This window comes from Podarcis vaucheri (assembly GCF_965113315.1).
Source record: "Podarcis vaucheri genome assembly, chromosome: 1".
NCBI lineage: Eukaryota > Metazoa > Chordata > Lepidosauria > Squamata > Lacertidae > Podarcis > Podarcis vaucheri.
In genome coordinates this window covers 86124435-86139609 of record NC_138759.1, presented here as the reverse complement: position 1 = coordinate 86139609, position 15175 = coordinate 86124435, and the positions used below count along the sequence as shown (strand labels likewise).

The following is a 15175-nucleotide window of genomic DNA, read 5'->3' as shown; positions in this document are numbered from 1 at the left end:
AAACCTTGGCTGTGAGCACTACATTGTACAGCACAGCTTGCCCAGTAAATGGGCAACAGAGGAAGTCTTGCCACTGTCTCAGTCTGGGCCTGCACTATGCCTTATATCAGCACTGGCTTCTTTCCCACAATAAGATGAGTTCAAGGCAGCCTCAGAGTTCTGACAGGTAGACCTCCTGCTGTCCAGCCCCGTGGGTTTGCACACATCTGTGTGTGTAAGCGCACCCGCGTGCATGCACGCACACACACACACACACACACACACTTCCACGTGCATGCCCTTTCTGTACAGATGCTCCTCATTAAGTTTGCTGCTGGTTTAGGTTTGCTGATCTTAAGCCTGCAGCCAGGAAATTAAACAGGGGAAAGGGAAAAGTTATAGGGAATGGTTTGAAGGTTCTGTGTGCTATTACGACAAGACAGTAACAGGCTTATATACGGAAAGCAGCACAAATGAGGCTCGAGTAGGACATTTTGAGAGACAGGCTTCAGTTTTAGGGGCACATATAGACAGCCGTTTCCCACACTCCTGGCTCAGTGCTGTAGCGCAGGGATGGCCAAGTTCTGTGTTCTCAGGGACCACTCTATTCTCCAGGCAGTAGTCCGGAAACCGGAAGTATAGTTTGATGCACAGCCCGACCTCCTCACAGGTGGCCAGGCTTTACAATTCAGCCTCTGCGTAGCTATCAGACGGGGCACTGTTTATAACACCCCCCTCCCAATAATCACATTTAAAGTATGGAATAACTCACATATCTCGCAACATTTGCAAACAAATTTCCTCTCCTTGCATATGAAACCATGGGCAAAATGCATACCACATGGTTAGCATTTGGCAGGGCTGCCAAGAGCCTGATAAAACTGTTTCATGGGCCAGGTCTGACATCCAATGGAGCAAATGCTTTCTCCCCCATGGATCCACGCCAGGCCACCCACATGCTTTCTGTGAGAAGGTCCTGATCCCATGCAGGTTGCAGTCAGTTGTGTAGACCAACAGGGGCAGAAATGCTATGGTGGGATTTAGATACAGTACGGATGGGGAAAACTGTGGCCCTCCAGATGATGTTGGGACTCCAGCTCCCATCAGCCCCAGCCAGCATGTTCAATAGTCAGGGGTGACTGGAGCTGCAATTCAGCAGTGTCTGCTGGGCTACAGGTTCCCCATCCCAACATACAGGGGGAAAGCCTGTCCAGCCACTAAATTAGATCCAGCCAGATGTTCCATTATACCATGTGAACTGAAGACACACTAAAAAACTGGAAGGTAGTACAAATTCAAAAAGAACCTTATACAAACTGCAACCTTCCCACCCCCCTGCAATCCCCAAGTCAGTCATGGTGATTTCAGTCCAAACACAGACACCCACTGCCAGTTAGTAACTCTATTCTCAGAACTATTAAGGCCAAGTCCAGGTTTAAGTTTTCCTGCTGTTAAGACACCCTACACATACACACACCCAAGATCACAGAAGTAATGAAATAACCAGGAGTTGTGGTGACAATTTCCCCTGGCTTGCAAAAGAGGTAGCAATCTATTCCTTCTTTAGACATTTACCTCCCAAACTTCAGGTGTTTGTTGTTGGGATAGATGCAGGAAACAAAGCATTTAAGCACAGTCACAAAAAGGAGGACTTTCAACAAACAACAGGACAGGTGGCCTATTGTGTTGTAGCCTAGGAAGAAACTGGGAAATATTAGGAATAGAATCAGCCTCAGAATGAGAATAAAACTAGACTGATCATGTAAGCCAGGGATGGTTAACCTGTGGTCCCCCAAATACTATTGGACTGCAACTCCCATCAACCCTAACTAAAGGCTATGATGGTTGAGGGTGATGGGAGTTGAGTGTAGTCAGCCCTGGTGTAAAGGCAAGAGAGAAGCATGGCAAAGGAGACAGAAAACTGGGTCCTGAATCAGCATGCTAAACAGTAGTACAGAGGCAAGGATGGGGCCATGGATGGAGCGAGGAAAGTATCACACAGGTAGAGAAGGCAATATTGTAATAATCTGGGCCACAAGCAAGAACTTTGGATGCTAGCCCAGATGCTGCGGATGACTTAGTCACTAGAACGTAATCGCAGAGGGATGCTTGAGGTCTTGAAAGGAGGCTGAGCAAAATGCATCATGGTACCCTGACTATATATGGGAAAATCAAACTCCATTCTGACCACACTGGATTTCAGGTTGCTCATGATTGCAAAGCTATACAGTCAACAGCAGAAAAGAAAAACCTGGTATGAGTGGCAAGTTTGTCCAGTACTGGGGCACAGAGGAGCCTGAGATGGAGCTCTAACATTCCTCACATGAAAGGGGAGGAAGCTACCAAGTGTAGTTCTAAAGGTGTGACCTGACAGATGGGTGTGCTGGCAATGGAGTCATTCAGGAGATGGCAGACCTTCAAGGGAAACTGATCTGAAAGGATGTTCAAGGGAGATGAGGGCAAAGTGGTGTTTCTGAGTTTAGACCAGGAGGAGGTGATTTTAGATGTTACATCAGCTGTTTCGGGGAAAACTCTGGCTGCAGTCTGTATGAATGAATAATGAGTGGAGGAAGATAAGAAAGTGAATCAAGGCTTTCTTGTGGAATCTTTATCTGCAACAGGGATAGGAAACGTGGCCCTCCACATGTTATGGGACTACAACTCCCATCATCCTTGGCCACTGCTTATGCTGGATGGGACTGATGGGCACTGGGAGTCCAAAACCATCCGGAGGACCAAGTGTTTCTCAATCCATGATCTACAGCATCTGAACCCTGCTTACAAGGACAGTTTGAAAAAGGTGCCGAGGTCTAGTCTGTGTGGATAGCAGTCTCCTCATGGCTACTGCACAGTGATTGCTATTTTCTTAGCATGGACAGTTCCTGTGCAGTGATTTCTCATTTAGATTCTAGGAATCTCAGTGGAGTGCTATTTACTGCAAGTGTCCCAAGTGCATTTTTTTTGTGTTCTGGCATAAAAGCTCTTTGGTATATTTGACGCTGGCTAAATTGCACAGTGCTGACATGCCAGTTCTTCATTATTCTGCCCACAAGACTCTTGAGAGCCCTCTTGGAAATTTAACCATGTCTCCCCATTAATAGCCCCAGGAACACCAGATTCTCTGCCAATCTCTGTGTCTAATATAGGAAGGACTCAAATTAAGGCTTCCCATATTAAGATTTCTTTAAATGAAGCGCTCACAGACCACTAAGCCATTCCCTGCCACGAATGCTTTGAAATCCCAAGGGGGAACAACCTATCATAAGCTCTTGCCAACAGCTTAATTCTTCCAGGAGAAGCCAGCTAGAAAAAGAAAAGCTCACAAACTTGAAAAGTGATCAGCCTGCTTTAAACTTGTAGAATTAGGGTGACCAGCAATCTTGGAGCATTTCCATGGTCATGAAAATCCACAAGGCACCTCTGTAGTTTTCTGTGATCAAAGAATATGCTGCACCCCTAAATGTGAATCATTTCAGGGGGTTTGTCTTCTGTTTCTTGCATTGGCTCTAAATTTCATAGCTGGGTACCAGAGCATAGCTAAATACTATTCATGCCTGGTCAGGATAGGACACTACAGACTATGTTCTTACCTGTCTCAATAACCAGATGGGCACTAGGAATTATACTTAGTGTTACTAATCTCCATTCTGCATAGTATGGCTTTTGTACGGAACCCCAATGCATGCAGTAAGGTGCCCTCAATATGACTTTCTGCTCTGACTTTGGGCTTTTCCTACTGCCTTCCTTTCAGCCTTGATACTCTTGTAAGCTAACATCACAATTTTGAACCAGGCCAGACTGGTTTCAATGCAGCTTAGCTCAATATATACCTTGGCTCCACATGTTCCCATATTCAACAGTAGAGTCAAACACCTAAAAAGCCTGTGTCAGAAAAACTCTTGTCAACAACCATATCCATGTATATCTTACAGGCTCAGGACAGTTTTGAGGTCACGCAGCCAATAATATTTCATGTTTACCCAGAAATAAATCCAGCTGAGCTCAATGGTGCTTAAAAAAGGTAAAGGGACCCCTGACCATTAGGTCCAGTTGTGGCCAACTCTGGGGTTGCGGCGCTCATCTCGCTTTACTGGCTGAGGGAGCCGGCGTACAGCTTCCGGGTTATGTGGCCAGAATGACTAAGCCGCTTCTGGCGAACCAAAGCAGCGCACGGAAACGCCGTTTACCTTCCTGCCGGAGCGATACCTACGGTATTTATCTACTTGCACTTTGACTTGCTTTTGAACTACTAGGTTGGCAGGAGCAGGGACCCAGCAACGGGAGCTCACCCCGTCGCAGGGATTCGAACCGCCAACCTTTCGGCAAGTCCTAGGCTCTGTGGTTTAACCCACAGCACTACCCGCATCCCCCAATGGTGCTTACTTCCTAGTTAATGCGTGCATAGGAGTGACTTCAATATACACCCAAGGCTGCAATTTCAGGATTGTTTCAGAGAAACATCTGTCTATTCTCAAAAGCTTTCCTCTTACCAATCCTATCCCTGAAATGGACTATTCTTTTGCTATCAGCCAGTTTTCCCAATCAATACTTCCCTCCTAAGAATGTCTCGCTATAAAACCTGATGCCAACTAACACCTCACCATATGCAGCAACTGAAATAAAGCATTTCCACACTCCCCTTGTTCTCTGCACGCCCGAGGTCTTTCCACTGATACAGTTGCTTTTCTCTCAGTGGAAATCTTATTACACATCATCCTGCAGGAAGCCTCTTTGTTATGCTAAGATTGCAATCCTAAATTCATCTATTAAGAGTAGGGCTGCAATCCTATGCACATTCACCCCAAGTAAACATGTATAAAGTTTGTGGTGCAAGTTCCACTGAACTAAGGAGGACTTGCTAAGGAGGAGTAAGCATGCAATAGACTTGAGTAAGCACATGTTGCCACCTCATGAGTTCTGAGTGGTCCAAGCAGTGATGTTCTTGTAATCTCAGGCATTTACTATCCCACACCGAAATCCTTTAAGCACAGATCTAAAAAGAGGAAAGTTAAAGGTGCAGAGTTTGGCACTTTCTGTGTTGAGTTGGAACTGCCAAACTCCTTGGCTTGCACCCAAATCTGAAATTATTTTTGCATTGTGCAGTCTAGACATGCTCTCCTCAACTGTCCTCCAGGGGCACTATGCACACTTGGTGGCCCTGCTCACAACTTTTGGGCCTAGGCAAACACTCAGCTTGTTTGGTTTTTATGATAGAGGCCAGGCTCCTATCCCAAAAAGCATCTCATTTTACCATTTGGTCTGATGCCACTTCTGATTCTCTCACACACAGGAGGCTTGATGTAGCAATATTATTATCATCCTCATTGTCATCTAATTTATGTACCACTTATATGTCAACTATAAAATCAATACATAATCAATACATAATTAAAATACACAATAAGTATTCCATTGTAGCATTTGAAAGAGCAAAACAAAAGCCCCTATTGAAACAATAAAATCGTAAGTTCACTTCCGGGAAATGCTTGCCTAAACAGGTGTGCCTAAACATCAGGCTTGTGGTGGTTACAGTGTCCTACTGACTGAGGCAGGTTGTAACAACATTTTAACTAGAAAGAGCTCTGCTTGATGGAAATGGAATGGTGGACCTTTTTCACTGCCATCATCGCTATGTGATAGTTGCAGATATGCATTCTAACCACTGTTCAGCCTGCTACAGCTGTTACCTGGCCTCTTTTGTTGCTCGTAGCTATGAAGAGAACTGAGGAGCAGAATGAGCTCTGCAGTGTCAGACCAGACACACTGAAGCGACTGTGTCAACAGGCCTCCTCACCCTAATGTTCTACAATTAGGAAACAGCCTCAACAAAATTACCAAAACTGGCTACTGGAAAATCCTCCAGAGCACTCAGGAATCAATCAGATTTCATAGGTCTCAAAGCGCATGCCGTCCAAATTGGCCCCTCCCCACAACAAAGGGATCAATATGCAAACCACAAGCCACTCACCCTGAAGTGACGCCTAAAGCTAATGTGTGTCCTACCCTGTGTATTGGTCCATTGACAATTTGGGACAGGCCCATGAAGGTTTCCAAGACCTATTCCAAGACTATGGGGTATTTTGGCAAGCTGCATAGATGACTTACAGACCTCAGTGACTCCCCCAATCTGGCCTTCTAACTTTTATAGCCTTAGTGCATCCAGGTTCACTAAACAGCTTGTCAAATTTTCTGCTAATGACTTGTGCATGGTGCTTTGTAGGCAAATCTGTAGGAACTAAGCACACAGCTAAGTGATTTGCATGGAATGTGCACCTAACCCCTGTATTGCACCCCTTGTGTTTTATACTTCAACCCCTAAGCTTCCAACTCAGCTGTCCATTCAGCTGTCTTCCCTTCTCACTTGACCTCATCTGTTCTCACATCCTTTGCCTCAATTCCCCATTCTGCCCTTGTTTGCTGCTGCCTATAAGTGTGGGTGGTCACTGACTATCCTCTGCCTGTTCTTTTGCTACAGGTATTTAACTTTAGGAGCTGTTCACAAACTGTTGTTGAACTTCTAAGTATACTTGCCAGGAAACAAGTCTCAGTGAAATCAGTAGGGTTTGGTTCCAAGTAAATGTGATTAAGATCAGGCTCTAAGTTTGACAATAAATGGTTAAAAATGTGTTGGAGGACCCAGTAAAGTTTCTTATGTACAGTATTCTAGCACATGCTCTGTTGTGTGCCCATTTGTAAACAGCTGCAAGTTCCTTCGTGGGCTATATAACCTGCAGAGTCTCCCATCCATCTAGGAATCTCCTTCTGTGCCTCATTCATTTTCACACTTTTTCTGTTCCCTGTCACTTCCTACTTCACCCTACACTTCTCTCTCCCGGAGTGATGCAGCTTACCTCAGAATGGAAAAATCCTTACAAAGCACAGCCACTGTCTGGTTAATTTCATTGTCCGCTTTCTTGCACGGCCTTGACTCTGTCATTATTGATGCAAACAAGTCTGCCGGCTGTTTGGGGCTCCCCAGTGTCATCAGCAGACTCCTCCATTTGCTCAGCCCGGAGTATGCCTAAGAGAATACACAGATGTAAGGACAAGCAGGGTACACAACCAACATCACTCCAGCCCACCCAGCCCCTACTTACTGAAGACATGGGGGAACTTTGTTCCAATCCCATCAGCTGAAGATTCACCAGAAAGCCTAAACAATATATTTTATTTTGCTCAGCCTCTGTTCTGTGAAATGGCAATAATGAACAGCCCAACTCATAGGTTGTTTCCAGACTAAAAGCAGCAATGGTGATAGAGGCATCTGGCTCTCTAAAAGTGGTGCTGGTTCTTTGCCATGCTCCACACACCAACGCCAGGTGTCAAGTCATTCATAGCCCACTATAGGGGACACTATATAATTCACAAAGGTTGATATTCTACTCAGTAGAACCAGCAGAGTTTTAAGACCTTGGATTACTAGGTGAAATTTTCAACATTGTACCACACTGTAACAATGCTCAAAGATATACTAATATATGTTCTACTTTCTTGGACCTTTTCATAAGACAATGAAGAAGAAAGTTGATAATGTGGGCATCTAAATTTTAGATGTGTGCAATGGAGCAGTTCACTGTTTGTCTGAGCAGAATGGGAAGTTCACATGTCCAGGACCACTGCAGACTTAAGCTTCCTACAGACACCTCTGCGCATGCACACACACTTTTGAGGCTTCCTGCAACTGCAGCGTATTAAAAACAAACTTTAAATCAAGCAGAGAAAATGACAAGTGTCAGACATCAGGTTTTCTTATGTGAAACTTTATATGTTAGTAAAAAAGAGAGAAAGGTAAAGGACCCCATGACAGTTAAGTCCTGTCAAAGGTGACTATGCAGTGCGGCACTCATCTTGTTTCAGACCGACCGAGGGAGCTGGCGTTTGCCCACAGACAGCTTTCCAGGTCATGTGGCCAGTGTGACTAAACCACTCCTGGTGCAACAGAACACCTGGAAACGCTGTTTACCTTCCTGCCACAGCAGTACCTATTTATCTATTTGCACTGGTGTGCTTTCAAACTGCTAGGCTGGCAGAAGCTGGGAAACAGTAACTAGAGCTTATCCTGTTGCATAGATTCAAACTGCTGACAGTGGTTTAGACCGCAGCGCCACCCGCTCCCTCGGGTACCATAGTAAGTCATTGAGATAGTTTATGGCAAAGGGGGTGCCCTCTCAGTTTCAGGGTAGCACTTTAAATGTCATACAGTATTAAGTTATCCAGAGTATCTACTACAGCTAGTTCTGAACACATATGTAAGACTCTTCCTTCAACCTTTCTGAATATACAGAATGCTTTCAACATTTCATAACCACTCTGATTTTGCACAGAAGCAAGGTTAAAGGTGTTAAGGGTACATATATAATCTTACGTACCATAAATAGTGATGGGACGCGGGTAGCACTGTGGGTTAAACCACAGAGCCTAGGGCTTGCCGATCAGAAGGTCGGCTGTTCGAAACCCCATGACGGGGTGAGCTCCCATTGCTGGGTCCCTGCTCCTGCCAACCTAGCAGTTCCAAAGCACGACAAAGTGCAAGTAGATAAATAGGTACCGCTCCGGTGGGAAGGTAAACGGCGTTTCTGTGCACTGCTCTGGTTTGCCAGAAGCAGCTTAGTCATGCTGGCCACATGACCCATTAGCTGTACGGCAGCTCCCTCGGCCAATAAAGCAAGATGAGCGCTGCAACCCCAGAGTCGTCCGCGACTGGACCTAATGGTCAGGGGTCCCTTTACCTTTACCCTAAGTAGTACAAAATGCACTCTCCAACACTCTTCTGCTCCACTTGCAATCCTGGGTCAACTCCAATGTGCCTCTGGCCCATTAATGAACTAATTTCCCCCTCCATATTACATTTACTTGGTTTCTGCCTCTTCCCTACCCCATCTTCCATTTGCTAAATCCTCTTAGTCTAGGGGTGCCCAAACCTTTTTCAAAGAGGGCCAGATTTCATGAAGTAAACATGTGCGAGGGCTGACCAAAGTTGTTGAACTTTGTTGTTGAGTTTTTTTAGGATTGAAGTTTGCCCCAAAGTTGTTGAGCTTTAGGGTTTTACCCCAGGACATATACTGCCGCGGGGGCCGGATAAAATTGAATGGGGGCCGGATAAAATTGACTGGCAGGCCCCGATATGGACTTTGGACATGCCTGTCTTAGTCCTTCCCTTTGTGTGTGAACCAGGAGAGGACGGGTGTCTACCCCAGTTCACTGCATCAAAGGCTTCCTTTCAAAGTATTATGCATACCTGCAAGGTGAAAAGCATTTGCTCCCTTTACACCCTTTCCTCTCCCAGTAGTCTCTTTCACTCTGGAGATTTAGATTTAGATTAAGCCCTCCCCGCTAAACATAAGGGCAACCAGTTGCTCCTTTAATTTTTTCGAGGGTGAGGTGGGCAGAGTGATCTCTTGTACTGACTCCTAAAGACAGGGCGCCTATTTTCTTGGCTTGTTGCTCTGACTTTCAGCCTCGAGAATCAAAAAATATTTGCGAATGCAAAAATAAAACTTCCTTATCACGTAAATCATAGACGCGACCTTCCTCCCAAGATAAATCTGCTGGGACTAGTCTATTATCTTTTCCATGTACCTATTCGCTTAGAATCCATAAAATAAAACGTCTGGAGAAATGCTACGAGAATCTTCCACGGTGAGCTTTCTGGGCTCACCATACGCATTCCCCGAAACTCCAGCCGCCATTAAACAACCCGACTAACTCTTCTGGTCTGGTTTTTAGAGGGCTTTTTATACTGGCGGCCGCTTTCGGAGTTCCGGTGACAAAGCGGGATACAAATTTTAAAATAAATGAATACAGTTCGTTGATTGCAATGGCCGCGGAAGTTCAGGGCCCCACAAATCAGTTCCCTTCCTCCCTCTCCCGTATCTACCACCTTTTCTGCAGGCCGCAACCACGTCCTTATCTAGCCTGATCCAACTTCTCTTTTGTACTTGAGGGTGAAGAAGCTCTTTTCTTCAGATCGCATTCTAAAAAGTTGCAAAAATGCGCTGCGGCCCCTTTCCGCCATGTTTTGATTGCTTCTTCCCATTCTCGCCTCAGGGCCACCTTAATCTGTGCCCAGCTTGCCGTCGTCCACACCCCTCGACCCCTTCAGCCTCCCCCCACCACGCCACGTAAAAGTCTACGGCCAGCTTTGTTGTTTGTTTTGGAACCAACATCGCCTGCAACTCTGGAAACTCGACCCTCCTCCTCCTCCTCCTCTCGCCCCCGCCCCGCCCAGGCTCTCACACCATAACATGTGGGGCTGAGCTGTTAAAAAAAAAAACAACCTTCGTGGGGGCTCACGGCACCGCGGGGCTCAGCCAACCCAAACAGAAAGGGGAGTGAGTCACAAGCGAGCAACACCCCCCACCCCAATCGGGTTCAGCACCGTCCGTTTTCAGTTCAGCTCAATGATGCCTCACTGTCTGGCCGAGAGGTGTACGAATCAGGTAAATGCTCTTAGGGCTGTTTTCAATCCACACCCCATAAAGTCGATCCCGATTCCCTAAGGTTGATCTACTGTATCCCCCCTTCCTCACTTGACAGGTGAGGAGATACTCTACGTTGTTATCTTCTGGAAATCAGGCTTTTGGAGAATAGAAGGAAGAATTTTTTTTGAAATATATAAGCAAACCTCTTGGATTCGTAGGTGAAGAGTTGTTGTTCTTTCTCTGATTTATTCATCCAGGCAACACAGGAGTTTTGAACTCCTTTGCCCTTTAAAGGATCCTGTCATGCAGAGCACTGCAAGCCTTTGCACTCATAGCCAGGAGTAAGGCCCATAGCAGGACTTTGCTTCTACTGGGTAAACGTGTATAGGATTGCTATGCAAAGGTACAGTCCTGTATTCTCCAGTCCTGAGAGAAAGACCCACTGGAACTTGATAGAACTTGTTTCTGTGTATAGGATTGCCTTATGAGGCTGAGGTCCTAAACACACAAGGGAGTATGCCTCATTGAAACATGCAGAGGACTGTGGCATAAAAGACTTTTGTGTTTGCTGCATCAGTAATGTGAATGCAGAACCAACACTGGCTACTAGAAAATGCATCTTTATTTAAAGATTGTTCTCATCTGCCTTCTAGACTGCATTTACAACATTCAAACGTGCACATAAATAGGGTGAGGGAGACTCAGAGGTGCAGAACAGTCCAGTGCATGCTTGCTCAGAATTAAGTCTGCCCTGAAGCAAAGCCAGGTTAGGCCTGGTTAGTACTTGGATAGGAGAAGTTAGTCCACCCAATGAGCTTATACCTAGGTTGCATCCTTAGTGCCTTGTAATGAGTGTTTATTCAGTTGCAAAAAATCATGGATAAGTCATGCACCGAAAAGCAAAGAACACTCAAAATCCAGTCATGCTTGCTGTCAAGTACCGTTGCCTTAGTTTTTTGCTGTGATAGGGAATCATAGGAGACCCATAAACCCTTAAGTGGGCATCACATTTAAGGCTGCAATCCTATGGGTATTTGCATTGAATTCTGTGGGACTTACCTCTCAGTCAATTTCCACAGTGCTGGTGTATAAGGTTCACAAAGGTTGATATGCTATCTTGAACAACTTGTTGGTTTTTTCTGTTCAGGCATTTTCACCCTGTTTGGATTGTTGGACTGTTTGCTTATTTTCTCATTGAGTTTTGTGCTTAAAAAAACTGACATTCTGGAACAGGGACTCAAAAGGCAGGGTTGCTTTTATAGACATGGCATGTATTGCCAAAGTATATGGAAAAGACAGGGCCAGAAAATAAGAACCAGGGATCTTCCCGCCACACATTCCTTATGTCAAAGGCCCTTTTGTTCAGTGTTCCTTAGTGCCCATATTACTTAGTGACATATTACTGTCCAGTCTGTGGTGGGGGTTTTTTAGAGCAGATTTTCCTCACTACTTTTTGATGGGAATTAATGTATGTACAGTCTCTGATAAGTGGAAGTTGTTTTCTCATATTTCTTCTTCTCTCTGGTCAGTTGAGGCAGGAATCACCATGCATCTACCAGTCATAGAATTGGAGAGGGCCTTGTAGCCAGTCATGTTCAGCCAGGGCCAGTCCTACCATTAGGACCTCAAGCAGCCGTTCATCCTCTGAAGCCCCCAGGCTATTTCCCTCTGTTGGAAGACAGAGCTGTGTATTCTACCCAATTTGGCCCTCCCCCACTAAACTAGCCTGCTGCCTCACATGTAGTAGAGGACATTATCCCATCATCACTCACCAGTACTGAAGTTAGGTTAAACTACCAGTCCAGTCAGCTTCTATACAGGAAATCAAATGCTATCTTGTCCTTCACCTCAGGCAGCAAAATTCTCAGGGAAGCCAGAGGCTGAGATGCCTTCCAGCCTCTTGCTTGACAACCTCCAATGAGGAAGAGTCTTTTCCCACTCCTATATAATCACTGCCATTGTTAAACTGTTGTCACCATCAAGAGGTGTCTCCTAACTCAAGCCTATTAGATCTAGTCCTTCCTTCTGGAGCAGACAGAAGGAAGCCCTTCTGGTGACATCCTTTCAAGTATTTGAAGAGTGCTTCATTTACCCCCTCAGCCTTCTTTTCTCCAGGCTGAACATAGCCAGATCCTTCCACCTTTCTCAATAAAATGTGCTTTGTCCAATTTGCCTACATTTCCATTAAAATGAAAGTGGGGGCAGTATTCCAGATTACTAGACAAGAGCCCAAGAAGGTTTAAGAACATAAGAAGAGCTCTGGAACGTGTGAAAGATTGATGTAGCCCAGCATTCAATTCCTAGCAGCAGCTGGGCAGATGCTTTGTGAGGCCCACTAGCAGGGCTTGAGTAGCTGCCCTCAGCCATGATTTGGCCTTCAGAAATTGCAAAAGGCAGAGTGAGGCAACCACCTTAGGTGGCAGGTGCCGGTCAGCAGTGTTAGCCCTGCTTGGCTGTTTCCCCTAAGCCCCTTGAGTGTTCCCCTTAGTCAGAGGAAAAGGCAATGTGTGCCACATGGCCTGCCCTGTGCCCCCACAAAAATGCCTGCTGCTGCCCTCGGGCATGGTGGAGGATGCTTTCTAGTTATCAGGCTGAGGGAGGTGGCTGCCTCAGGCAGCTGGGTTTGAATGTCACAAAAGGGCTGAAAACGTTGGGTTTTATTCAGCCGTGGCGCTATGTAAATTTTTGTGCATGTGGAAATCCGCTTGACCAACAAGCCCTCTAAATTCATTCTGGGGCTTCTTCCAACCCTCAGGAGCAGATTTGGGAATGTGAATGGTGTGTGGGGGGGTGGAGTCCTATTTCACAAGTGGAAGTTGTTCCTTCCACACACCGATCTAGTTGAATGCTGCTGTTAATTTTTACTCTCAGGAAAAGGTACTTGTGGGATTCTCCACCTCAGGTGCCAAAATAACTTGGCCAGCCTCTCATTAATGTGACCAGGACTTGGCAAGAGGAGTGAATGCTGTTTGCCATTCTGCCTCAGGCAGCAAAATGTCTTGGGCCAGCTCTGTATTACAGTAAGTTTCACCTGCCAGTCCAGTATGTGGAATTTGTGGGTGTCTGTGTGGGTGTCCAGCTTGTCTTCTGCTTCAGGCAGAAAAATATATTGGGCCAGCTCTGACTTTGGAAACCGCTTCAGATGAGAGAATGCTGTGAAGTACACTATTGAGGGCCCTCAGAGAGCCAAAATGGCTGTGTGTGTGTATGTACATTTAAAGATATATAGAAATAAAATGGGTGTAGGGTTTCCTCACAAATCTCTAAATGCATGTTTGACTGCAAAAATTGATGTGAATAGGTTTCCTGTGCAATTATACATGAAATTTGAGCGTGTATGTGTGTGCACATGCAAAGGAAGCCTGAGGCCTGCAGGCTGAGCTTAAAGCCTGTCTTTGGAACTGAACGCTGGAATTCTCTCACCAGCTCTGGATTATCAAATCAGATTGATGGACAATTGTTGGCAGAACCATGGCAGGATCTCCCAGTTCTGGGAAGTGACGGGATTTCCTCCACCGCCCCCATTTTCTCCCATTACATACACACGCATGCACACCACTACATGCCGAGAAAGATGCCAGTTGGATGAAAATGTGTTGGAACCAGACATGACCTTTCCCTGAGTTGGGAACAGGCACTTTCGTAATGGGCCTCTGACGTCAGGAACCTCCGTGGTTTCTTGCGAGGCCAGAAAGGTCACTGTATTGTTCTGGCCTGGCTCCCTCTCTTCCCTCACAAGGAATTCCCTCCAACGATCAGCCTCTTCCCCTGAGTCGCTCACTGCAGCCTCCTGCGTATGTATATTCCTTTGGACATCTCTCCCTCTAATCTCACCACATTTAAACCTCACTGTTTAGTTCTTCAGTAGCTGCCTGACTTTGGAAACCGTCTGGGCAAAATTCAGTGGCAGAGGATAGGATAATTTTGCCACAAGCTCGCCATCTCCTATGCTGCTTCCTCCGTGGGACCCCATCCTAGAACCTGCCCCCCTCACTTTAGATTGGAGATTTGGTGGGGCTGGGGGCAGTGCTATCTGCCCCTCCCTGCATCAAGGTCTGTTTAGTCTGCGGCTCTATAATAACCCCCCTTCCTCAGCACCACTGTAAACATCTGTCAGGGTCAATCTATCCCAGGGCCTTGCCAGGCATAGCTTCCTTTGCCCCCTCCCCCTCTCCTCTTCCCTCCCTTCCCCCTCATCCTGCACCGCGCACAGACAATAAATCCCAGGATCCATTTGCTCAGGAGCTGGTGAGAGGAAAGTGGGGTATACACTTCTTTCTGTTCCTTTTCAGGTTATGGGATAAGACATCAGTGTACCCTCCTAACAATGGAAGAATGAACATAAGTACACCCTTGTTATGTGAGCCAGTGAGTCATGGTGTGGTAGTGAGCAATCAAAGCTATTGAGTGAATGAGGCCTGCCCCCCTCTTTAAAGTTTTTGGAAATGCTGGCTGTAGAATATTTTGGCATAGACGGTACCTTTCCGTTCTGCCTAATGGCAAGTTCTGTGTAACTCAAAAGCTTGCAAACTCCTATACTGGCAGGAGAAGGTATCACCTTACCTACTTTGTAACTACAAAATATGCAATTTCCTGCAACTTACAAAGCAGATGTTTACATTTAGATACCACAAATCACTGGCACATTCTTCACAATCTCTCTCGCCAGCTTTCTCTCCCAAATACTAATTTTAAAGAATGGATACACATTAGTAAACTCATTTTAGATGCTATCAAAACCAGCAGGCAGTATCAGCAGTCAGACAGGGGCTATT

The 15175-nt window shown here is 45.8% G+C and overlaps 1 protein-coding gene and 1 long non-coding RNA gene across 7 annotated transcripts in view; one reads left to right on the top strand and one right to left on the bottom strand.

Annotated features, from left to right (window-relative positions):
- LOC309526839 overlaps positions 1–9926 on the bottom strand; it is a 34437-nt gene extending 24511 nt beyond the window's left edge. For all 3 annotated transcript variants that reach the window (XR_014216976.1, XR_014216977.1, XR_014216978.1), the window contains exons 1-2: positions 9559–9926; positions 6831–7000 (exon numbers count right to left, since the gene is read on the bottom strand). This is a non-coding gene — a long non-coding RNA (uncharacterized lncRNA). The remainder of the gene's footprint in view (positions 1–6830; positions 7001–9558) is intronic.
- CLCF1 (cardiotrophin like cytokine factor 1) overlaps positions 1–15175 on the top strand; it is a 52693-nt gene that overhangs the window by 4362 nt on the left and 33156 nt on the right. For 2 of the 4 annotated variants that reach the window (XR_014216763.1, XM_082212903.1), the window contains exon 1: positions 9929–10418. The exons of the other annotated variants lie outside the window; for them this stretch is intronic. Coding sequence is in view for 1 of the 2 variants with exons in the window: in XM_082212903.1 (XP_082069029.1) it covers positions 10380–10418 (39 nt within the window). In the remaining variant the exon portion in view is untranslated. Of the gene's footprint in view, positions 1–9928; positions 10419–15175 lie in introns of those variants that run through there. 4 annotated transcript variants of the gene reach the window in all.